This window comes from Malus domestica, chromosome 09 (assembly GCF_042453785.1).
Source record: "Malus domestica chromosome 09, GDT2T_hap1".
NCBI lineage: Eukaryota > Viridiplantae > Streptophyta > Magnoliopsida > Rosales > Rosaceae > Malus > Malus domestica.
The window spans coordinates 34927324-34952803 of NC_091669.1; the positions used below are offsets into that span (position 1 = coordinate 34927324).

At 41.0% G+C, this 25480-nt stretch overlaps 2 protein-coding genes across 6 annotated transcripts; both read left to right on the forward strand.

Moving 5' to 3' along the window:
* Positions 1 to 7317: 7317 nt before the first annotated feature.
* LOC139187925 (uncharacterized) lies at positions 7318 to 10083 on the forward strand. The gene is made up of 2 exons (XM_070804549.1): positions 7318 to 7823; positions 7977 to 10083. Exons 1-2 carry the CDS (start codon positions 7318 to 7320, stop codon positions 10081 to 10083), a joined length of 2613 nt encoding a protein of 870 aa, XP_070660650.1.
* Positions 10084 to 19729: 9646 nt separating this feature from the next.
* LOC103444285 (probable pre-mRNA-splicing factor ATP-dependent RNA helicase DEAH2) lies at positions 19730 to 24377 on the forward strand. 5 transcript variants are annotated; one of them, XM_008383217.4, is made up of 7 exons: positions 19730 to 20378; positions 21321 to 21523; positions 21649 to 22733; positions 23141 to 23266; positions 23357 to 23595; positions 23707 to 23825; positions 23968 to 24377. In XM_008383217.4, the coding sequence occupies exons 1-7, from the start codon at positions 20082 to 20084 to the stop codon at positions 24089 to 24091; spliced, it is 2193 nt and encodes a 730-aa protein (XP_008381439.3). In that variant the 5' UTR covers positions 19730 to 20081; the 3' UTR covers positions 24092 to 24377. The 5 variants fall into 5 exon arrangements, 2 of the variants coding, with proteins under 2 accessions (XP_008381439.3, XP_017190110.3); XR_011571049.1 differs by having other exon boundaries at positions 19783 to 20378; positions 23041 to 23266; XR_011571051.1 differs by having other exon boundaries at positions 19783 to 20378; positions 23049 to 23266.
* The last annotated feature ends 1103 nt before the right edge of the window (positions 24378 to 25480 follow it).

The following is a 25480-nucleotide window of genomic DNA, read 5'->3' on the forward strand; positions in this document are numbered from 1 at the left end:
GGCTTCCGCCACCGGCATATTTTCGACCAAGCATTTATTTGATTTGGTACAATAGATGAATTTGTTGTACCAGTAGAATAGGAAGGCCTCGCGTTCTCCCTTCCGTAGACTCGCTTACCCTCGACCAGCAAAATGGAGGATAAGGGTGTTGTAGTTCAGAAAATTCTTATGCAATTTCTAAAAATCCTCTTTTGAAGGCTCTTGACCTTTTTGGCTCAACGCCTCGACGGCCCGTTCGTCGAACAGTGCATTGAGGTCAAGGTTTGATGGACATCCAATAAGGGCAGCATCGACTGGAATGCCAGAAGGAGGAGTCCCGATGATAGCCGAGATGTCGAGGATGGTAGGAGTTATAGGGTCGAACGAAATGACCATGGTGTTGGTGGCCGAAAGCTTAATAGCGTCATGGATACCAAGAGCCTCCCACTCCTTACCGAAGAATTTTTTCATTCGTACCACCCAAGCCACCCAATTCGTATTGGTCGAAAGCCAAGATCCTTGGGGTTTTGTCTGGAAACACTTTGACCAATCGAATCCTTGCAGCAAACCTGCCAAGCAGTGTTTTTTGAACATGTTGATGATGAATGATGGCACCGTGTCTTTGAAGAGTGGGCCCAGAATTTGATGGGTAGAGTTTAGTTCACCCTCGAAACGCAGAGTCTTGATGGTGTTCCAATCTATGTAGTCTTTGCACTTGTTGCATTCGGGGGAGAGCTCTAAGATGAAGGAGGTCATTGATGAAGGCTAAAAATTTCTGAGATGAAAGCTTAAGGTGTTATGGGTTTTTGAAGGTTTTGAAAACAAAGTGGCGAGAAAATTTCAAGGGATTTGGAAAGCGTAAAGTACGAATGGAAGGGATCCGGGTATTTATAGGCATTTGGGACGGAAGGCTAAACGTTTGATTTTCAAAATCAAGGATAGAATCGAGCGGGAGATTTTCTAATCATTACACATGCTCAAAAGATCAAAGCGAAAAGACCGAGGTTCGCGGTTTGAGGACGCACGATGGCGTGTTACGACGGGTTTAGTGCAAGAGAGACATTTCGGCGGTCGCATGTTTTCGAGGATCATGATTGAAGGCTGCTAGGGTAACCAGGGGGCTGACATGTGGCAGGACAGTTGGGAAATCGAGATCGTGGGGTTACGTCTCATAAATGCGCATGGTGGTATTTCCCAAGAGATTGTCCTTAGGTCAGTTTCACTTCTTCAAGGTCGAGGCTCGAACCAAAGAGTATTGGTCGACGACCTCAGAAGCAAGGGGGCAATGTTTGGGCCCAAAAATATTGGTTTGGGCTGAGTTTAGAATTGTTCGGGTTGAGTTTATAATTGTTATCGGCTCAGAGGCCGTGTTTAGGTGTCATTGGGGGTTATCCAGCTCATGGGTTGCGCAATCGAAGCTGGCCATATCCTGTCGGGAACCTGTGGGATGTAGGTGAGTCCTGTTACAAGAAGGAGTTTCGACAAGATAAGGATGCTAAAGTTTGAGATTTAATGCAACCTGATAACGAGTTAAGTTCAAAGTCCTAGTAGAAGTAGGACTGGCCGAGAAAAGGTTGGATCGGGGAAAGGAGTTCTAATCCGAAAATGATTGGGATTCAATGAAGGTTGGATACTATAAATAGGGAGGGAGGACATCGAACAAACCCCCTCCAATTCAACACACAAACTGCCCTGTGCAAACTCTCGCTCTATGCGAAACCTCTCAAAAACTTTGAGATTTTTACTTTCTTTTTCCGCTGACATACCTTCAGTTTGGATAAACAACACTGTGGAGGCAACCGGCGAACATCTTCAGTTTAGATAAACAGTACTGTTGCCGTAGAATCAGCCGACCGTGAAACACTTTCAGTTTGGATAAACAGCACTGCAATAGAGTCAATTGGTTATCTATCCAAGTCTCAGTCGAGAAAGATTTTCGGATCCTTATTGGCAGAGGTCATCTCATCAGCCTTCTCGGCGAAGTGAGGTGTTACTAGGGCTCGGCACATCGAACACCGAGTTGTTTATGATTGGGTATTCGTAAGTAGGTTTTAAAGTTCGGCATTCTGACGGCCGAACCACTTTCACAATCAAGACGTATATTTGTTTTGAGTATTTATGTCCCTATACTCTGGTGTCGATTTAGCGTGCTTATACTCTCACAAACATAATCACCTTGACCGAATCCGGCGCCGACGATTTGTGAAGTTTGCAGAACTAGCAACCTTGTCTTTAGGCTCTAGAACCCGAAGGCCGAGAGTGTTCCTTCCTCGGCCGCAGTCGCAAGATCGAGAAGTTAGCCGTGCGCTTAACGCAACATCAACAAATTTTACTCCTCAGCCGAGCTCAGCCGACGAATTGGCATGCCCCGCATACAACCGAATGACGTAGTTAGCTTACTAATTATTCGGCCTGCGGGCCACGTAGGTTTAGTAGTTTTTAGGGTCAACACACACGCATAATAATGTGATTCAATGATCTTTTTTTTTTTTTTGAACAAACGATATTTTTTACACTAAGTGGGAAGGGGTAGGCTTAGCCTCACAATGGACTAGTAATAATGTAATTCAATCTGTTGTTTATTAAATATTATTTTCTCTATTCTTAATGTAAATTCAATATAATGTAGATGTAAATTGAAAGACCGATTTTATTATATGGATTCAGCTGCTTTGATTGGTTTATGAGGGGTTTTCTTTAGCATGTTCGATTATTATTCATTTACTTCAAATATTTGACTTTCTTTTTGTCATTAAAAAAATTATTGAAGCAATTAACGTATATGAATACATTTAAAATGTATAAATCAAACGTAACACGTCGTGGTTCAAAAAATATCTTAAGCACGCGCGTAAGTACATGCATGAGGGCTAGTACAGAAGAAAGAGAAAACAGTGATCCATAAAGCTGGGTTGGATTTTTTGTTTTTAATATTATTCAAATTCGAGCGTCATCGCCATGTGAATTTAGCTGTGATCTCTATTCGTAAGTAGATACAGGCCCTAATAAACAAATATTGAATAGATTTGACTTGAGAGACCTGGAATCGTGCATCTGGATAATCATTTATATCCCAGCAACCAACTAAACCAAACAAAATTAATTTTGGTGGGTCAACAAAATACTTCATTCAGCGTGTTGCAAAGGATTTTTGGATATCCGTCTCCGATCTGCTTTGATTCATTTGCTTCTTCCGAACGAAAATTAGGTGTGCAGTCAAATTTGATCAAACTCCATCACCATGTGCTGTTTTTCCTTTTCGGGGGCTTGGTGAAGAGGATCCAACTCGAAGTGAAGCATTTTCAAGCAGAAGTAAAACCATTTCCAAGTCCCACTCGTACATCTGATGTGACATGGCTTGTCTTCACGTGGTCTCGTTTGTTGACAATTGTTAAAAATGTTTAGCGTATTTCAAAATACAAAGTCGATTGACTTTTTAAAAGTTATTGTTGTTAATATTATCACTTAATTAGTATTCATCACTTTTAGTGTACCATTTCTACAACAATAAACTTACATTTTGCAACCTAAAATCTTGTTTTATTTAAAGCATCATTGAAATAAAAGATAAGTATTTCATTGTGTTTGGGATAAAATCTGAACTTTGGGCCAGAGAGAAAGTCGACCCAAACCCAAGGCCCAGAGGAAAACTTAGGAGGCAGGAAAGAGGCTTTCGGCTGGGCACAAGTTACAAAGGCCACCTGCTTACCTACTCAAAGACCACAGGGGGTAGGCTATTCAGTCACTACATAGCCCAATAAAGTACTTTATTGGTGGCATTCATGTAAAAAAGCTAGTGAGTCATCACCAAACCGCATTCGGGCACCGCTATTGCTACAGGAACCCAAGCTGAAGTCGTCTATAAAAGGAGGAAGAGAAGACAGAATTAAGGACACTCAAACAAACAAACAAAAGCCAAAACTCTGCTCAAGCCAGATTTGCCTTCAACGAAGCTGTAGTCAGCACAAGCCTTCATCCCATTCGGGATAAACCTTCCCAAACCCCTGTAATAGCTCTGCTACCTTGTTCATGGTGGTATCGATTCATTTTGTATCCTCTTCTTCCCCGTCAACCCCTCTAAAAGCTTTCAGACCTCTGACAGAGCCACAAAGATAGATTTTGTAAGAAGTTCAGCCTTGGCCGATAAGGTTCAAACTTACCCGACTGTCTTTGCTCTGTCTTTGCCTTTTCTTTCTTTTAAAAGCACAATAACATGTTATATATTCCCAGTTATATACAAGTTATTTCTAGCAAAGTCATAATGAAAATGAGTCTTCAGCACTTGAATCCGATCTGAATCGCGTCAGAGTTCAAATCAGATCTAAGTCTTAAGCCCGCGGGCATGTAATTTAAAGATCAGTAAAGTCCTTGGCCTCAAGGCATAAAAAAGAACTCTATGTGGACTCAACCCATCCACGACAATCCTTGATAAGCGAGAAGTCCGAAGTTACTTGGGGCGCAAGTAATCAATCTATTTCTCCGTTTTATTGCTATTATATCTTGATTCGTAGAAAAGGCTTAAGCATGGAGTGAATTCTGATAGAAAGCCTCAAGGCCTACACCTAAGGCCCCACGAAGGCATCTATTTAGCTTCATTTCATGTTGCGGTCTAGTTGGTCCGAGTATAAGGATTAACTCTGATGGGAAGCCTCAAGGCCTATACCTAAGGCCCTACAAAGGCACTCATTTGGGTTCGTCCTACCTCTTGGATTCAGATAATCAAAGGTATAATAGTGATAAGACTCTGGCAACCATAAAAGACCAAATATGATACATCCAAGCGCTGGTTTAGTTTGACAGGAAGCCTCAAGGCCTATACCTAAGGCCCCACAAAGGCACCTGTTATATCTAACTTGGTTTCTCGGGCGTATACATATTCAATCAAAGCTTAACACCCATTCAACATCTGCCATACTGAAGATGGCAGTGGCACGCCTGAGCACGACAAAGTTAATCTTGATTGTGAGCCTTAAGGCTTACACCTAAGGCCCCACAAATGCACCCTTTCAAATTAACTCTGTCCTTCTCTTTCAGAACTGCCCGACGAGCCTTGCCCGAAGTGTGTCTTGCCCGACCAAGATCTGCCCGACAAAGGCTTGCCCGAGCAAGCCCGAGAAGAAAGCAGAAGTACGACAGATACCCTCAACCGACGTCATTATCCCAGGGGAGCTGTGTGCTCGTCCGCCAGGAGATTCCTGCGACGAACATAGTTTTGGCACGCCCAGTGGGACCCTCTGATCTGAAGATAAAGATAAACATGCCAGAAGATTTACAGAATACATTGTTTCAAATGCTACAGAGACTGAATGAAGCCTCCCTAGGCTCTAGAAATGAGACAGGTTTGGCTCCTCCCAAAGGAGAAAGACACAGGACTACCCAACCAGATGAGGTAGTCATAGTCAACCCTGTGTTGCCCTTTTCTGAAGCCCCGGTAAACATGCTCAACATGACCTGGGCAGAGAAAGGAAAAGGGAAAATTATAAGGGAAGAAGAAGAAGGGAAACTAGCCAAACGACCTACGGAAGGGATAGGCAAACCATCCGAGTACCCAAAGGCTGCCATAATCAAAGGGCTGGTTATGTGTAGTAAATGCCAGTGTGAATGTGAACTCGAGATTCCCCCAGCTGGAGTCCTTATTGATCACGAGTTAATTAAAAGAGAAGCCCGCGAAAGGCTTAAGCAGGCAACAAGAAAAAATACTTCCCGAAGCGTTTTTCAACGTTTAGAAGGTGATTCCCAACCCAAGGCGTTGTCAGAAGTATTTCGAAACTATGAAGTTTCTGACGAGGCAGAGGACATGGAAGCCAAACTCCAAAGAAGTACAGAGCAGCTTCAAAATGGCCAAAAGGGGAAGGAAGTCAGAAGAACTGATGGGATAGCTAATCCTGTTAAGAAAGCAACTCCTGCATATCGTGGGCGGAAATGGTATGTAGTTGGAAAAGATGGGCAGCCCACCAGACCAATGGGAGCATCCATGGTCAGAAGGGTTCAAAGGCAGCACAAAGCCTACATGAATTCCCTGATGACCCCCATCACCTCTGAAGCCTCAAAAAATCAAAAGCCAGAGAGGGCAACATCTGGAAGTAGTAGTCAGCTTCGTTGGCGAAGTAAGAAGGAAGTAGAAAGGGCCAACGGCAAGACGGAGGGTATGGGGAATCATGTGCCACAAAGCCAACATCCTGGCAAGTATAGGATCTTAAGAAGGGCTCAGGAAGATCTGACTATGATGCCAACACCTGGTTGGAGGCCAGGGCCCACCCATGAGGAAACTGTTGCATCTGAGAGGAGACCAACCTTTCTGCCTTTGGATCCGTTTGGTGAAGTTCCAAAGCAAGCGCTGTACGGAGACATGAATCAACCACAACAGGAAGGGATACCAGAGCCCTTACTACCAGCCGATGCAATGGCCTGGTTAGACGAGTTCATGGATCACGTTGGGAGCAAGAATGAGGACTTGCTCGAACCCAGCAACTTCCACATCAACATGACGTATGTATTATCCGCCATGTTTGGCACCAGGCCTGACCAGCCCGCTACCATGGAAGGTGATTATGTAACAACTGAGCCGATGATGGCTCACGTCAATGTGGAGGTAGTTACAGAGGAAGACTCAGGCAAGGTTGAATCCTCAAAAGTACCTAAAGGTGGTCCCCTACGGATTTACACAGATAAAATGGTGTTCAGCCGCCCAAGTATTTCGTTGGCCAACCACCTGAAGCCTATATACATTTCAGCTCATCTGGAAGGTGTACCTTTCAAAAGAATTTTGATTGATGGAGGAGCGGCTGTTAACATATTGCCAGCCAAGCAGATGAAGAGGATGGGGAGAAGCACTGAAGATCTTATTCCCACAAACCTTACAGTCTCGAGCTTTTCAGGTGCCATCACCAGGACTCATGGGATATTACCTTTGGAGGTAGATCTGGGGTCCAAGAAAATAATGTTGGCGTTCTTTGTAGTAGACTGCACTTCCACTTACGGGGCCCTACTTGGAAGAGATTGGATTCATCAAAGTTTAGCTATACCTTCTACTCTTCATCAACAAGTGGCTGTATACCACGAGGCAAGTACTGAATGATCAAGCTTTTGGGAGTTGGTAGAGGCCGAATCACGGCCGTTCCTCCCCTCAGCTAATGTTGCAGAAGCAAATTTCTACAATCCCAACGTGGGAATTTTGAAATGTTTAGGAGTTGATGAGAACGGCCGCCCTACCAAGGTGACGGCCTGAAAGCTTCTAGAACAAGGGATGCTCCTTACCAAGGAGGAGTGGGAGAGACCCTGTCTTATACCAAACTCTCTATACCATCAATGATCGAACAAAAGAAGAAAGATCAGGTCATGGCAGTCAGATCCCTGATTAAAAGATTGTTGGTGTATGGAAAGGGAAGAAGACAGGAAGAAAAGCTCTTGGATAAAGAAGAGCAGGAGTGGCAGGGGAAAGTTTCTACCAGCCAGCAGGAAAATGAGGAAGAATCTTGCACAGAGGAGTTAGATAAGGCCATTCAAATGGCCGAATGCGTCTACGATATAGACGAGCCAGACGGTCTGCCCGAGAACCCGGAGTTAGTTGAATTTTTATGTGCAGAGCCTGATAAGCCACCTCCAGAAGTCCAGGATCCATTGGAAGTTATTGATCTAGGCACAGAAGAGGATCCGAGACCAATTCAAATCAGCGGTTTATTAAGGATTGAGGATCGGGCCAAGATTATCTCTCTTTTGCAAGAATTCAAAGATTGTTTTGCTTGGCATTACATCGAGATGCCAGGATTAGACCCAGCCTTGGTGGAACATAGAATGCCCATCAAGGAAGGATATAAACCTGTCAAGCAGGCACCACGAAGGATGTCAAAGGAGATAGAAGAAAAAGTCAAAGAAGAAATTGAAAAGCTGGTGAAAGCTGGCTTTATTAGACCAGCCAAATATGTAGAGTGGCTAGCCAACATTGTACCCGTTTTAAAAGCTATAACAAAAGCAGTACGGTGTTGTGTTGATTATAGGAATATTAATAGCGCCACACCAAAGGATGAATATCCCATGCCCATGGCTGACTTATCCATAGATGCTGTAGCAAAGCATAAAGTTTTATCGTTTATGGATGGAAATGCCGGTTACAATCAAATAAAGATGGCGCCAGAGGATATTCATAAGACAGCTTTTAGATGTCCTGGTCATGTGGGGGCATATGAATATCTGGTCATGCCATTCGGGCTCAAAAATGCAGGTGCCACGTATCAAAGGGCAATGAATGCCATTTTTCATGATTTAATTGGCCAAAGCATGGAGGTGTATATCGATGACATTGTGGTGAAATCTAAGACAGAAGAGCAGCATCTCGTGGACCTCAAGCAAGCATTGATGAGGATGCGGATCCACAAGTTGAAGATGAATCCAAAGAAATGCGCTTTTGGAGTAAGAGCGGGCAATTTTTTGGGATTCTTGGTGCATCAGAGAGGTGTGGAGGTGGACAAAAATAAGTCTCGGGCAATATTAGAGTCACTTCCACCTACCAACAAAGTACAGCTTCAGAGATTGCTAGGTAAAATCAACTTCTTAAGGAGATTCATTGCCAATTTGGCGGGCAAAATCCAGCCACTAACTCCGCTACTGAGATTGAAGGATAGGGAGAATTTTGAGTGGGGGCCAACCCACCAGCAGGCATTTGATAGCATCAAGGCTTACTTAACTTCCCCACCAGTGCTGGTGCCACCTCAAAGGGGAAAGCCATTGAAACTATATATTTCTGCATCGGAAAGATCAATTGGGAGTCTACTAGCCCAGAATAATGAAGGAGGAAAAGAGCAGGCTGTGTATTACCTCAGCAGAATTCTGACCGAGGTAGAAACAAAATATTCTCCGGTGGAAAAACTGTGTTTGGCTCTATATTTTACTGCCAGCAAGCTAAGGCATTACATGCTACCTTGTCATGTGCACATTATCGCCAAAACAGATATGATAAAGTATATGTTGTCAAGACCTATGCTAGCAGGGAGGATTGGGAAGTGGATTCTAGCATTATCAGAATTCAGTTTTCAGTACATACCCCAGAGGGCAGTCAAAGGCCAGGCAATTGCTGACTTCCTGACCGAACATCAGGAGTCTCAAAGCGAGGAAATCAATATCCCGGAAAGTTTAGAAGTTGCTAATGTATGGATCCCACCAAGAAGTGATGTTTCGGGCAAAGAAGATTGGATCCAGCAAGAGATAAGGAGAGTAGCAAGTCTTTGGATTACACCTTGGAAGCTATATTTCGATAGATCCTACACTCAGAAGGCAGCAGGAGCTGGAATTGTGATTATAAACCCTCAAGGGGTTTATCATTACTATTCCTTCCTACTTGATTATCAAGAAAATACCAATAATCGGGCGGAGTATGAGGCATTGATTATCGGCCTGGAAATCCTGATGGACTTGGGGGCAACTGAAGTAGAGATCTTTGGTGATTCAGAGTTAGTGATAAATCAACTAAATGGCGAGTTCAAATGCAGACATATCACTATAGCAGGGTACTATATGGCAGCAACACAGCTGCTGAGTTTGTGGGAGTCTGAGATATCAGTCAATCACATTCCTAGGGGATCTAACTTGGCAGCCAATGAAATGGCGCAACTAGCTTCAGGAGTGCCAATGCAAGAAAGGAAGTATGGTGTTGATGTTGAGATCCAAACAAGAAACCTTCCCTCTATCTTAGATCGGAGGTTCAGTCTGGATGTAATGGTTCTAGAGACCGAGGTGGAAGATTGGAGGACACCTATTACTCAGTATCTGAAAGATCCTTCTTCACCCACAAGTAAGAAGAACAGGCAGCAAGCAACCAAGTATGTCTTGTGGACAAAAAATCTGTTGAGAAAGACCCCAGATGGGTTGCTATTAAAATGCTTAGGCCTAGAGGAATCCATGAGAGTAATGGCCGAAGTACATGAGGGAATATGTGGAGCACATCAAGCGGGAACAAAGATGAGATGGCTACTCAGAAGGTATGGTTATTTCTGGCCCGACATGGAAAAAGATTGTAAGTCCTATGCCCGCGGATGTGAAGAATGTCAGAGACATGGACCTCTCCAGCACGTACCATCAGTACCTCTCAATCCAGTGGTTAAGCCTTAGCCGTTCCGAGGATGGGCAATGGACTTCATCGGGCAGATTTATCCGGCCTCTAGTAAGGGACATACTTTCATAATTGTGGCAACGGATTACTTCACCAAATGGGTAGAAGCATCGGCAGTAAAATCCATAACTTCAGCCGTGGTCAAGAATTTTATTGAGACCAAGATCCTGCACAGGTATGGGGTGCCTGAAACTATAGTAACGGATCGTGGGCCATCGTTTATTTCAAAGGAGGTTGAAGAGTTTGCAAGCAAGTACAAAATAAAGATGATCCAATCCAGTCCATACTACCCTCAGTCAAATGGGCAAGCAGAGGCTAGCAACAAGATCTTGGTCAACATTATTAAAAGAATGGTGATTGATAGTCCAGAAAGGTGGCATGAGATGCTAGGGAACATGTTGTGGGCATACCGGACTTCTAAAAGAGCGGGGACAGGCACGACTCCTTATGCCTTGACTTTCGGGCAAGATACAGTGCTTCCTATGGAAATCAACGTCAGTTCCGTAAGAATTCAAAACCAATTTGGGTTGCATAGTGCAGAATATATCGAAGCCATGTGTCAAGGTATTGAAGATCTGGATGCAGCCCGAATTGAAGCCTTGAACCAGATTCAAGAAGGAAAGATTGCTGTTGCCCGAGCTTATAACAAAAGGGTGAAGTTAAAGTCTTTCAAGGAAGGAGATTTAGCGTGGAAAGCGGTCCTCCCGCTGGGCGCTCAGCTGCGTGGCTTCGGGAAATGGAGCCCGACATGGGAAGGTCCTTTTATTATTAGTCGGGTTTTGAACAAAGGAGGATATTATCTAGCAGACCTCGAAGGCAATGAGCAGAAACACCCTATTAATGCAAAATTCTTGAAGAAATATTGTCCTACATTATGGGATGTTAGGGATTGCTATATCGAAGAGGGAGCAGAGTGAGACGGACCTTAGAAATTCACATACGGTATTTTGTTCATCCAAACATTTAAAGAAGGCAGAGATGCAGAAATAGATAAAAATACTTATTTCATGTCGACAAATTGATGAGATTACAAGATACCAAATCTTATGTATTACATTTGATCCTCTCTGAAAGTGTTGGTGTCTTCAACTGGTTTCCCGCTATCTTCTTGGTTGAAACCCAATCAGGTGATCGGGTTGGGCGGCCAACATGAGCTTGGTAGAGGACCCTCCCACAAGATCTTCACCATGTATGATGATGAAGCCCGACTTATCACCACAAGTTGTGGGAAGATCAGTCATCAAGAGGAGACCGCCTGACCAAGGGTGTTGGAGATAGAGGGGTGATCGACCAAAGGTGTTGGAGGTAGCAATCATCAGGTGAAAACTTTCTTTTTTCTCACGAAAGGGGAGTTTCAGGAAACTCCACTCAAAACCTGAGGAACCCATTTCTCAGTGGGGAGACGGAAGGATTCAAGGTGGATGAAGGGTGAAGACCAAAATGAAGAAGAGGTGATGATTTGAAAAGGGTTTCCAAAGCCAGAATTTATAGAGAACCAGAAGGCAGTTTAAAGGTCGCAAGAAGCTCAAAGGGCACGCATGTTGTTATTCATTTAATGTTGGCGCTTGGGATCCCAACCTTAACATCAATTGAAGGGGGCACTGTTTGGGATAAAATCTGAACTTTGGGCTAGAGAGAAAGTCGACCCAAACCCAAGGCCCAGAGGAAAACTTAGGAGGCAGGAAAGAGGCTTTCGGCTGGGCACAAGTTACAAAGGCCACCTGCTTACCTACTCAAAGACCACAGGGGGTAGGCTATTCAGTCACTACATAGCCCAATAAAGTACTTTATTGGTGGCATTCATGTAAAAAAGCTAGTGAGTCATCACCAAACCGCATTCGGGCACCGCTATTGCTACAGGAACCCAAGCTGAAGTCGTCTATAAAAGGAGGAAGAGAAGACAGAATTAAGGACACTCAAACAAACAAACAAAAGCCAAAACTCTGCTCAAGCCAGATTTGCCTTCAACGAAGCTGTAGTCAGCACAAGCCTTCATCCCATTCGGGATAAACCTTCCCAAACCCCTGTAATAGCTCTGCTACCTTGTTCATGGTGGTATCGATTCATTTTGTATCCTCTTCTTCCCCGTCAACCCCTCTAAAAGCTTTCAGACCTCTGACAGAGCCACAAAGATAGATTTTGTAAGAAGTTCAGCCTTGGCCGATAAGGTTCAAACTTACCCGACTGTCTTTGCTCTGTCTTTGCCTTTTCTTTCTTTTAAAAGCACAATAACATGTTATATATTCCCAGTTATATACAAGTTATTTCTAGCAAAGTCATAATGAAAATGAGTCTTCAGCACTTGAATCCGATCTGAATCGCGTCAGAGTTCAAATCAGATCTAAGTCTTAAGCCCGCGGGCATGTAATTTAAAGATCAGTAAAGTCCTTGGCCTCAAGGCATAAAAAAGAACTCTATGTGGACTCAACCCATCCACGACAATCCTTGATAAGCGAGAAGTCCGAAGTTACTTGGGGCGCAAGTAATCAATCTATTTCTCCGTTTTATTGCTATTATATCTTGATTCGTAGAAAAGGCTTAAGCATGGAGTGAATTCTGATAGAAAGCCTCAAGGCCTACACCTAAGGCCCCACGAAGGCATCTATTTAGCTTCATTTCATGTTGCGGTCTAGTTGGTCCGAGTATAAGGATTAACTCTGATGGGAAGCCTCAAGGCCTATACCTAAGGCCCTACAAAGGCACTCATTTGGGTTCGTCCTACCTCTTGGATTCAGATAATCAAAGGTATAATAGTGATAAGACTCTGGCAACCATAAAAGACCAAATATGATACATCCAAGCGCTGGTTTAGTTTGACAGGAAGCCTCAAGGCCTATACCTAAGGCCCCACAAAGGCACCTGTTATATCTAACTTGGTTTCTCGGGCGTATACATATTCAATCAAAGCTTAACACCCATTCAACATCTGCCATACTGAAGATGGCAGTGGCACGCCTGAGCACGACAAAGTTAATCTTGATTGTGAGCCTTAAGGCCTACACCTAAGGCCCCACAAATGCACCCTTTCAAATTAACTCTGTCCTTCTTTTTCAGAACTGCCCGACGAGCCTTGCCCGAAGTGTGTCTTGCCCGACCAAGATCTGCCCGACAAAGGCTTGCCCGAGCAAGCCCGAGAAGAAAGCAGAAGTACGACAGATACCCTCAACCGACGTCATTCTCCCAGGAGAGCTGTGTGCTCGTCCGCCAGGAGATTCCTGCGACCAACACATTGTTATTAGTTTTATCCAATTTAATATTTCAATGTGAAAGAATATTTACTATATGTACCTTATGAGATTTGTTAGGAGAAGCAACATCAAATCGCTAAAATTTCCAACAACAATGACATTACGTATGCCTGGATACAAGTATATTGTGTTTGCTATCTTTGTGGAGGATCTATGGCGATGGTGCTTGTGCTGGTATCAATGGTGTTTGTGTTGATATCGTTGATGCGTATAATCTCCATATCAATGAATTAGTCATTTAAAAATATGCAAATGTCACAACCTTAATTTGTAACTGTTCTATGTAATTCATGCAAAATTACTAAGATTTTATCATAAATAGTTCCTGAAATTGACCATCACCATCAAGATGGTCCTTAAAATTGAAAATCAATCAATGTAGTCCTTGAAAATAGGTGTCGCAAATCAATGTGGTCATTCCGTCACAATTCTGTTAAAAATTCAGTTAAGTGCTGATGTGGCACATAAATGAGGCCCACAATATTTACGGATTTTTATCATAAATGATTTTTGAAATTGACCCACACCATTAAGATGGTCCCTGAAATTGAAAATTGAACAATGTAGTCTTTGAAAGTAGATGTCGCAAATCAATATGATCATTCCGCCACAATTCTGTAAAAAAAATTGTTATGTGCCGATGTGAGTTTAATAATTAATTAAAATAGTTGTCTAAATACTTTTTTGCACAATGATTTTTTTTCTTTTTATAGTAGGCCTACTCTGAAGAGGGATCTCTTCCATAAATTCTCGAAGGTAAGAGGAGGTGTGGAAATAGTTTTCAACCAACAATAGACGCACCTTGGGTATAACCTCATTATCTCAAGGCAGACCTCGTTGTTCTTTGCATCACCAGACCATCAGGGAAGCGCCAAACAAGCTCTCCAAGATTAAGATTGTGAGGATGTTGATCGTCTAAATGTTAACTGTGATGTCCAAGAAGTCGTTGCCAATTGATCAAGCTATCACCAAAGGTGATCTCGATCCAAGTTCAATTCGGTGAAGGGTGTCGAAATGTGTAAAGATGAGTATATTGAGTTTTTTTTTAAAGAATAGAAAGTGAATGAGGTAGAGAAATGTGGATTGGGATCAGAGGTGATTGCAGGATTGGGTTTTTGGGTTGACAACTTTTTTATCAACTATTAAATTATTAAGTGTATTTGTAAGTTTTTTTAATTTAATTAGTCTTGTATGACCCATTTATGTATCACATTAGCACATACATAATTTTTGACAAAATTGTGACAGAATGACAACATTGATCAATTTTCAATTTTAGGGACCATTTTGATGTTGTGGGTCAATTTCAGACCATTTTGACGTTCCGAGTCAATTTCAATGACCATTTGTAAGAAAAAATGACTTATGGGGCCCATTTACGTGCCACAATAGCACTTAACAGAATTTTTAATAGAATTGTGACGAAAAGACCAAATTGATTTGCGATACTTATTTTCAAGGACTACATTGATTGATTTTCAATTTCAAGAACCATCTTGATGGTGATTGTCAATTTCAAAAATCATTTGCGATAAAAACCCAAATTACTATTGTTTCTTGTAAAAAAAAAGTCCAACTCATACCTGATAACATCAAATTAATTGATATATTTCTTCTGATAGGGCAATGATTGTTATTTTGAATGCACCTTCTCATCCCAAGAACCCGTGTTCCCCGTGTAGACCAGCCATTATTTAAGACTTTATACATTTTAAATTATCATTCAAACACAGATATGAAAAATCACAGTTGATTAAAAATAAAAAATATAGAGAACAGAGAGATGGAATCATGGAAACGAAGTGGTGGTTGAATGGTATTTGTCTGAGTCCAATACTCCATATGCTTGGGACGACGAAGGCCACATGAAATAAGTACAATTAAATGTAAGAGCGTCTCCTGTAGAAGTAGTAGGGAGGGTGATTAGGTTTCCTTGCTGGTTATGTAATTACATTTCCTTCTCCCCTAAAGAAGAAGGTTTATCGTGTAACTTGGCTTGTATTGTATAGTACAAGGGTTAAACCGAATCAACAGAACTATCCATTTATACATTTCTATAGGGGATCAATAGTTCAGGTTTGTCTTTTCATCATGTGTTGTCCAAACCATCGTCTTCGTTTAGAAGTGAGAGATTTTAGATTTGAATATCGTGAATAACGAATTCGATACCAAATTATGCTGCCTATTGTGTGGCTTAGCCGAATTTCCCCTCCCCTAGTGTAAAAATATCGATATACTAAAAAAAAAAAAAAAAAATTAAGTCATAACTCAGCAACTGCTTTTCTCTTCCAACCCGACTTAAAATTTTAGCCTAAGATTAATAATATAATGATTTTAGCCTACTTTTTTTTTGGTAACTTTTTTTAAAATAAAATTTATGAAGATTATCATAATTTATTTTTTTTATGAACATTTAAATCTAAACATATTTAAATTCTGATAAGTAATTAAAAATTATACAAATACATAGGTATTTATAAAGTTTTAAGTTAAATTTGATTTAAATAATTTTCTTAAATTACTTTAGACAAATTTAATTTTAGGCCATCAAATCTTTATTTTACCATTAGATTTGTCTCATTTGATTATAGCTGTTAGTTTATAAGTAAAAAACAAAAAAACAAAAAAAAAATGTTTGAAATATAACAGTTTTGTGGGTCCAGAATAATTTAAGCCAGGGTTAAATCCTAGGAGAACTAGACCAAAGATATATTTTCTCCCCAAGACTTATTTTAGCCCAATGGTTGAAGAAGTAAATGTCGTCTTCAATCAACTTGTTGTATAAAATACGTCAGTACACCAGTCCTATGTACATTTTTATGGTAAAGTGGTTGCAGAAGTTATTGTCATCTTCATTCAACTTGTCGTATAAATCTACATCAGTACAAGAGTCCTATGTAAAGCTGAATACATTTTATCCCAACATCAAAACTAATGAACAACATTTACATTTGAATTTAAACATTAGGATATGAAACAGAAGTTTCATGTTGACTAAGACTGTTGTGTAAAACTTATGTCCAAAGACGGGATGGAAACCCTAATTGTAGTCCAAGACTCCCTCATTCCATATTTCATATTCTGTCATGTTGAATAGGGCTTCAGTCCTCCCAATCCTCCTATATCTTGAGGGGTGTGATATCCACACACCCCTTTTTACTTCTCCCACACCTTTTTGGTTTTCGGCCGTCGGATCGGATGAATTGAATAAGATCAACGGACAGAAATTAATAAGGGGTGTGTGAGAAGTAAAAAGGGGTGCGTGGATAGCACACCCCTATCTTGAAACTGACTAAAAAGGAAATTGAGGTTCCATCGTAACACTAATTGACAATATATGTAAGTAGCCCCACTATTTATAAGCAAATGCAAAATATTTTCTTTCTTCGATGTAAGATTCATACTCTCAACACGTGTACACCTCCTCCCCTGCATAACACCACCGGCTAGTCCATCTTCCAATAAGACTAGTACTCGGTGTGAAGTTGTAAATGGGGAAGAGATAAATAGTAGGGTGAGGTATGGGCTCAATTGTTGAGGGAGTGGCGGCACTGCCGATCGGAGGGCTGAGGTAGCTCAACCGTCACTATCATTTTCCCTTTTAATTTTTCAATTTTTGACACATCCCGATCCTAGAATCAAGGCGTGCTGGCCGTCACGTGAGCGTGACGTAGACAAAAGTGCGACACGGAAGCAAGATACAACAGAAATATGAAGGAATTTGAACCAACTACTAGCAGTAATAACCTACTAGCATAAAAGAGTGAGTTATAAAGTAAAACACACGAATTCAGAGCGTAGGTATCAAGTGCAGTCAAGTAGGACTATAATTAAAAGTACAACACCCGCAGGTGAGTCCTACATGCAGAACGTCTGTCAGAACGCCGAAAAAGACCTCGTGAGCCACCAACTGCTAACTAGAACCTGGAGGGGCGCAAAACAAAGATGAGTGGGTCAGTAAAACCAAAGATTTTCCAAAACATTTCATTTAAAACATTTCTAACCCCTCACCGTAAAACCTGTATACTTTCCCAGAAATTTATTATAAAAACATAAATATATAAATCATCAAAACTCAGCTCACCATCTATCAACATAACATTTCAGAAAGAATATGTCATGCCATGCCAAAATATAATATGAATGCATCGATATAAATCAGGTGAAATAATAAATCAACCGGAGACCCTACAGTGGTCCTATACGGCTGATTCTATAGCTCAATATCCCACTCAGCCGGAGTCACCACAGTGACCTATACGGCCCAACTCTGCACGTCACTCGGAACTACGTAAGGTAGTCTGTACGATGAAAGGTGTCAGAATACGCTCTAGTGCTTCTCTCATCAATCATCGGCGCGCATAACTAAGGTCACCCACTAGTCGGAATCACATCTAGTGATCTATACGACTAGCATGTCGGAACCCTTACATGGTCTGTACGACATCCACCTACTTGGATCCAAGGCGAGCGTGCAGTGTGGTGAATAATATAAGCACTAACACCTAGGGTGTAGGTTATGAGCTTTCAATGCAATTCACATAAAATAAATCGTATGAATAACATAAAAACTCACCTGTGCGTCCATAACGCCATTTCATATATATATGCATCAATCATCAATTCAAATATCTCATCATGTGCATGCATGGCATTTTAAAACATATTTTCATATAAATGCATTTTCTGGGAAAAACAGTAGTATATAGGTAATACGAAAACAAAACTGCCCACTCACTGGTAAGTCGATGGGTCGTAACCCCCGTGACGTCCCTAGATGCGCTCGTCCTCGGGATAGGTGTCACCTATATGCGAAACAACTATAAAAACGTTAATTAAAACGCATAACCAATAATTCGAAATAACTTCTCATATGGTGCTCAATTTGGGTATATGAATATACTACATCAACCTACTCGACGTCACGGACGTCGAGAAATTTTTAGAAAAAATTTTGGGCTTGTCACGCGCCCCCACGCGCGTCTTCTTCCTCAACCAGTCGCCGGACTGGTTTTTCCGGTGGCCGGATTCCGGCGAATTTTGTAATTGCTTGTTCTCCTTCGTTTCTCAACCGTTTTCTTCGAATTTTATATCAATTTGAAGCCCTCAACATGTAGAATCACGATGGACTAGTTTCAAGGTCTAAAATTCACTAGATTTTACCTGGGGAAGCACGATAATTCGGAAATTTTGAGAAACTCTGTTCTCGGTCCTCCGATGTCCAAATGTCACCAACGAAGTACCCCGAGGCTCGTGAGGATGTCCTTAAGCTCACTGTGAGCTTGAAATTCCCTGAAATGCAAGATTTCACGTGTGCATGAACAATGCACATTTTCGGGGTCAGGGTTTCACGACGATTCCGAGGGTTTCACTTCCTAAAACTAGTACCAATCGACTCAGAACATCAAAAGGATGAAGAATCATACCTTATTTGCTTTGATCCACGAAGTTTTGAAGGTTTTTGGCGTTGGCCGTACGTTCGAGGGTGAGAGAGAGAGGCACAGGGAAAGGGGGAGAGAGCAGGGAGTGTGCGTGTGTGATTGTGTGGTCCAACACAATCCTCACCATCAATTTTCATCCTAGCTCCTTAACGACACAAACAATCCAACATACCAATTTTATATCCAACTTAAATAATATTTGCAATAGTTTAGGAAAATATGAAATATTCAAAACATATCACACACATACCTTAGTAACGTCAAGGGTACTTTCGTCCTTTCACGTCCTTAATAAGAAAATCTTGGGACGGGCTGTGACAATTTTCCCCTAAAGTTTCAAATTAACAAAATGAACTATACCAAAGCAAATTGAAAGGATAGTTTCAGTATATTCTTAAATGTATTTAGGTGTCCAAAGAAATCTAAATTCAGGGTTGACCAAGAAAATTTAAGTGTTGAAATATTGGTTTTAAGGTCATGTTTACTTAACCCGAATGGGAAAATTGAAGAAATCAGATAATTTAGAAATATGAGAAGTAAGGAAAGGGACTTGGATCAACTAGTCCTCATCGTTGATCTTATTACTAGTTAATCCGATTCTTGAATTTTAGGTATTTGATTACGGATTTTAATTTTAATTTTTTTTTTACAATTTTCCGATTTCTGACATGTAATGTAAATAATGCAGAATACAGTTCATCCGTATATTAATTCCACACCAAATTTAATAAACGCTTAAAACGCAAGACTAAAAAATTATTCACATTCCAATTCCGAAGTGTAAACAGGATTTCTCTAACATCAAACGTTGATTGGGCCTTCCTCAGTATTATGAATGCAGTTATTGGGCCTCCCACAGTCCCACTTAATGCCGGACTAAATTGAAAAAGAATTATTATTAGTACTTCAAAAATTTCATTTTATACTTCAAATTTTTGATATTTGAAAAGAAAAATATACTTGTAAGGCGTATAAAATAAGATTTTTGGAATGTCAATAACACATTTCAATTAAAATGATAAGGTCTCCTTTTACTGGTCTACAACAAAAAGGGTGGGAGGGGCACAATCGTAATTCTGAAAACTTCCCCTCCTATAATTTTTTATTTTTTTTTTAACAGTCCTCTTATAATATTAATTGCGCAAAAGCTTCTCTCCCGAAATTCTCAATCTTGTTCTATCTTCTAGTGTTTACGAAATTTAGGGCTATTTAGTAAAATCGAAAGGAAAACCTCTCTATTCGGATCCTATCCGACTTCGTTAGGATCCAAGTTAGGATTTTGGGGGTTTTCCGTTAGGTTTTTGATTGATGGGTACGGAGAGGAAGAGGAAGGTGAGCTTGTTCGACGTGGTGGACGAGACCTCCATCTCATTGGCGAAGATGAGCAAATCGAACGGCGGCGGTGGAGCTGCTGCCAACCAAAACGCTGTGAGCAGTATGATCAATCGGTGGACGGGAAAGCCGTACTCGCAGAGGTACTATGAGATTCTTGAGAAGAGGAAGACGTTGCCGGTTTGGTACCAGAAAGAGGAGTTCTTGCAGGCTCTCAAAGCCAGCCAGTCTCTCATTTTGGTCGGTGAGACTGGTAGTGGTAAAACCACGCAGGTTCGTTTCTTCAAACTTTTACTGTACTTTTCGTGTATTTTGTTGCATGGAATAGATAATGGAAGCTGAATGAAAATTTCGAACTTGGGTAATGCATATTTTGATTATCCGCAAATTGCGATAGGTATTTGATTTTTAATTAGGGAATTTTATTGACATTCCAAAGTTCCAAACTTTGTATATTTAGAAAGAATAATACACGTATTGTTAATTTGAAATAATAGTAGCTTTTGTGGTGTTGAGAGAGAAGAATACAGTGATATATTTAAAACCCTTGTAGTCCGAATGATTTGAGGGTTGCTTCTTAAATGTCAGATGTCATGCTATGCAACAGTGGTTGAGCTTAAATAGCAGTCTTATGTTTTACACCGTAAAGATGCATATGGGAATTAATTCTCTATTGACGGTCGATACTACCTGATATACCTTTTTTCTGAACCACATTTGTCACCCTTGGCCCGAGGGTGCTCTTTTACCCTAATATCATTACGGCAATCCTGTTAACTTATTTGAACATGAAGGTTGGAATCTTTGTAGGCCGGTTATAAATAAAAAGGATCTGGTTGAACTTCATAATGCATGCTACTTTCACAATGCAACTAGGACTTGCCTACAGGAAATTTAGCGAAATGGGACATTTTATTTATTATTCTGGTCAGTTTAGGGCCGAAGCCTAAAACTATGCTAGAACTAGATTTAGGCTAGAACTAGATATGGCCTAGCCATGCTTTCCCCATCTTCCACGAGATACCACAACACAGAATCTGGGTGATTCTGAGATTAGGCTTTATAAATCATATATTATGCTCTATGAACCTATTAGAAAGTTGATTGTGAGATGATTTTTATCTTCTCCCCTATTTTTTTCTTGCTGAAGATCATGTAAAGAACGAGAATTGTTGAAATCATCTAACCATGGCACTTCTCTATCCACTTTTACAGATTCCCCAATTTGTTTTGGAAGCTGTCGATTCAGAATCTTCAGATAAACGCAAAAAGATGATGGTTGCATGTACCCAACCCCGTAGAGTGGCTGCAATGTCAGTATCCCGTCGTGTTGCTGAAGAGATGGATGTAACCATTGGAGAAGAGGTCGGTTATAGCATCCGTTTTGAAGACTGCAGCAGTTCCAGAACTGTGTTGAAGTAAGCTCAACATCTTTTCTGTTCTTTTTTATTGCTTTATCATTTGTACTCTTTTAGGGAGTCATTTAGCCGAGATTCAAGGGAAAGATAAGTTACTTACATAATATGCATTTTTTGTGTGGCAGGTATCTAACTGATGGAATGCTTTTAAGAGAAGCAATGACTGATCCACTATTAGAAAGATACAGCGTGATAATTCTTGATGAAGCTCACGAAAGAACTTTAGCAACAGATGTTCTATTTGGGCTGTTGAAGGAAGTGTTGAGAAACAGACCTGACTTGAAGGTGGTGGTGATGAGTGCTACACTTGAAGCTGAAAAGTTTCAGGGCTATTTCAGCGGTGCACCACTCATGAAAGTTCCTGGAAGGCTTCATCCAGTGGAAATTTTTTACACTGAGGAACCTGAAAGGGATTATCTGGAAGCAGCGATTCGAACGGTTGTGCAGATTCATATGTATGAGACCCCAGGAGATATACTTGTTTTTCTAACGGGAGAGGAGGAGATAGAAGATGCATGCCGCAAAATTAACAAGGAAAATGGAAATCTGGGTGACCAGGTTGGTCCTGTGAAAGTGGTGCCTCTGTATTCAACTCTACCTCCAGCTATGCAGCAGAAAATATTTGATCCTGCTCCTCCTCCTGTAAAAGAAGGTGGAATTCCTGGAAGGAAGATTGTGGTGTCCACAAACATTGCAGAAACTTCTCTGACTATTGATGGAATTGTTTATGTTATTGATCCTGGATTTGCTAAACAAATAGTCTATAACCCAAGAGTGCGTGTTGAATCATTGTTGGTATCTCCAATTTCCAAGGCAAGTGCACATCAGAGGTCAGGTCGTGCTGGAAGAACTCAACCAGGAAAATGTTTCAGACTTTATACTGAGAAAAGTTTCCAGAATGATCTTCAACCACAAACTTATCCTGAAATATTGAGATCCAACCTTGCAAATACAGTTCTTACTTTGAAGAAATTAGGAATAGATGATCTGGTTCATTTTGATTTTATGGATCCCCCTGCTCCCGAGACACTGATGAGAGCACTAGAGGTCTTGAATTATTTGGGAGCATTGGATGATGATGGTAACTTGACCAAGCTGGGGGAGATTATGAGTGAGTTCCCATTGGATCCTCAGATGTCAAAGATGCTTGTAGTCAGCCCTGAGTTCAGCTGCTCAAATGAAATTTTGTCAATATCTGCCATGCTTTCAGGTACTCTATTTTCTATTTTGTCATTGCTTTCTCAGTTGTGTCTGACTTGGTTCTTATCTACATCAAGTAGATAAGTCGGGCTGCATGATTCTTGATTGCATGCCTTTGAGTCTCTTATGTGTACAGATTTTCTTTTGTGCAAACACTGTCCTAACTGCTACATCTGCATGCAAATGCTTATGCATGTGGTTGAAGTGGTAATGTGTCAAATTAGGTTGTCATCAGCAACTGTCTTGTCTAGGTTCCATGCCCCCGGTTGGCTTGTCCCTATGGATTTTTAAGTAAGTGCTGATGCATATAGTTGCAGTTTCTCAGTATTATCTCATGAAGCAAATGGTGTCGTCTCGCCTCTATGCATCTGCTAACGTTCCATGGGCCTCGTCTGTGATAACCAATTTATTTCTTAGTACCCAATTGCTTTGTCCGGCCTAGGGAGGCTCAAAAAGCTGCTGATGAAGCAAAAGCTAGGTTCGGGCACATTGATGGAGATCATCTCACGCTTCTGAACGTGTATCATGCATACAAGCAAAATAGTAACTACATTTATCTCATTATTTCATTACTGATTTGAAGTTGATCATCCGGTGGGTTGTCATATTTAAGTCTTAATTTTAATGGTGTAGATGAGGATCCGTCGTGGTGCTATGAGAACTTTGTCAATCAGAGGGCATTGAAGTCCGCAGACAATGTCAGGCAGCAGCTAGTGCGCATTATGGGCCGATTTAACCTCAAGCTGTGCAGTACTGAATTCAATAGTCGTGACTACTACATCAACATAAGAAAGGCCATGCTAGCTGGATATTTCATGCAGGTGGCTCACCTGGAACACACTGGCCACTATCTGACAGTGAAAGATAACCAAGTACGTAGAATTATTCTTTACTTTCCATTTAGGCCGTCTATTATTCCCCTTTTTTGCCTTGTCACAGTGTTTGTACTTGCTCCTGATATGTATTATGATCTTAATTTGCAGGTGGTGCATTTGCATCCGTCGAATTGCTTGGATCACAAGCCAGAATGGGTGATTTACAATGAGTATGTTTTGACAAGCAGGAATTTTATCCGTACAGTGATGGATATTCGTGGGGAGTGGTCAGTCTCTCTCTCTCTCTCTCTCTCTCTCTCTCTCTCTCTCTCTCACCCTTCCAAATACCCATTTATTAAGGTGAATCTAAATTGTGTCATCCTCGTGAGTGTATCTGTTTCTAATCTCCCAAATATTACATGTTTACAGGCTAATCGATATAGCACCCCACTACTATGATTTGGCGAATTTTCCTCAGTGTGAGGCCAAGCGTGTTCTTGAGAAGCTATACAGGAAGCGGGAGGACAAGGATGAGAACAAAAACAGAAGATGAAGTTCTTAACCCCGATTCTTCGGAATGTGCAGATTATTGTAAGGAGCAATTATTGAGAGCTGGTCGAAGTTAGCATATTTCAGCATTTTTCGTCTCCGAGCATCTCAATTGTCACTGTAATTGGGGAAAGGCCTTGCATTGTTTCTGTGCCATTTCTTGAATGATATTGGATGTGATGGCCTTAATGGTATTCAAGATTTAGAGGCAGTTTTAACATTTGATTAAAGTGTAACACGGGGTGGTTATTTGATTTATGACCAATGAAAATCTATTTTACAAGCATAAATGTTGTGTTAGTGTAAATTGGACCTCGTAATCCATTATGTTTTTGGTCAATTTCTTGTGTTTGTTCATCTCATTCCATGTAGAAATTCGACCCAGCTACCAGCGTTCTGCTTTCGTATGCCTTTCTCTTCCAACGTCTTCCTAAAGTCTTGGACGCTGTTCCATACACCTCTTTCGCTGTGAATGTTTGACAGCGTCGAATAACTTGCAGGATGGGCATGGCCCAGTTTGTCAATTTCTTTAGCAACTGACTCGCCATGTTCGAAACTTGAATGCAAGCCACATGCCGATAACGCGTTCACAAACGTTACTTCGTCAGGTTTTTCCCTGGCATTGATCTGAAAGTGCAAAGTGCCGTGCCAATATCTCCGCATTTCGCGTACATATCAACAAGCGAGGTTGAAAATGTAAAATGATTTGGCCGAGTCCTTGAGTCCATGAAACCGCATTCTTTTCGCTCATCTTGTCGAAAACAGACCGAGCTTTGTTAATCCTTTTCTCATTTGCAAGAAACATCGATTAACTCCGTGTGGGTTTTTGGCTTTCTGCAACCCCAACAACATGGTGTTCCACGAAACGACGTCTCTCACTAGCTGTTGATCGAACAGGTCCTGTGCAATTGGCGCTTGGTCATTCCTCACGTACTCTGCAATCATTCTCTTACATGACAGAAGTTATGGGATGCAGGGAAACTGGCTGTCGGAAGCGTATAAAGCTGGCGGTAGTTTATCAGCTAATATGCTCAGAAGAACTTCTCCACGTACATAAGTTATGACATATACGGTATACCCGCCAATATATAAAGTCATTGGTTTACTCATTTTCATAAAAATAAAAAATAAAAATAATTTGGTGTCGAAATTAATTGATTTGTGGAAATGTTTAGAAACATAATTTACGATAAAATGAAGTTAGATAAAGTTAAAACAAACAACTAGGCTGTATCATTTAGAGATCCAAAAATCCCCTTGAAGTCTAAAGGTGTCCCTTATAACTTTTAGTTGTGGTGGAAGGCCTAACTCCCATTGGAGGTGCTCAAAAACACAAAACAATGTACTAAGTAGTACTGAAACTGGAGTCAGGTAGAGGAAGCAGTTGTATAGT

Coding starts and splice junctions, on each gene's coding strand:
- LOC103444285 (XM_008383217.4), top strand. CDS start 20,082: ATGGGTACGGAGAGGAAGAGGAAGGTGAGCTTGTTCGACGTGGTGGAC. Junction 23,267..23,356: donor TCATGCATACAAGCAAAATA/GTAACTACATTT, acceptor TTAATGGTGTAG/ATGAGGATCCGTCGTGGTGC. Junction 23,596..23,706: donor TGACAGTGAAAGATAACCAA/GTACGTAGAATT, acceptor CTTAATTTGCAG/GTGGTGCATTTGCATCCGTC.
- LOC139187925 (XM_070804549.1), top strand. CDS start 7,318: ATGGCAGTCAGATCCCTGATTAAAAGATTGTTGGTGTATGGAAAGGGA. Junction 7,824..7,976: donor AAGCAGGCACCACGAAGGAT/GTCAAAGGAGAT, acceptor TGTTGATTATAG/GAATATTAATAGCGCCACAC.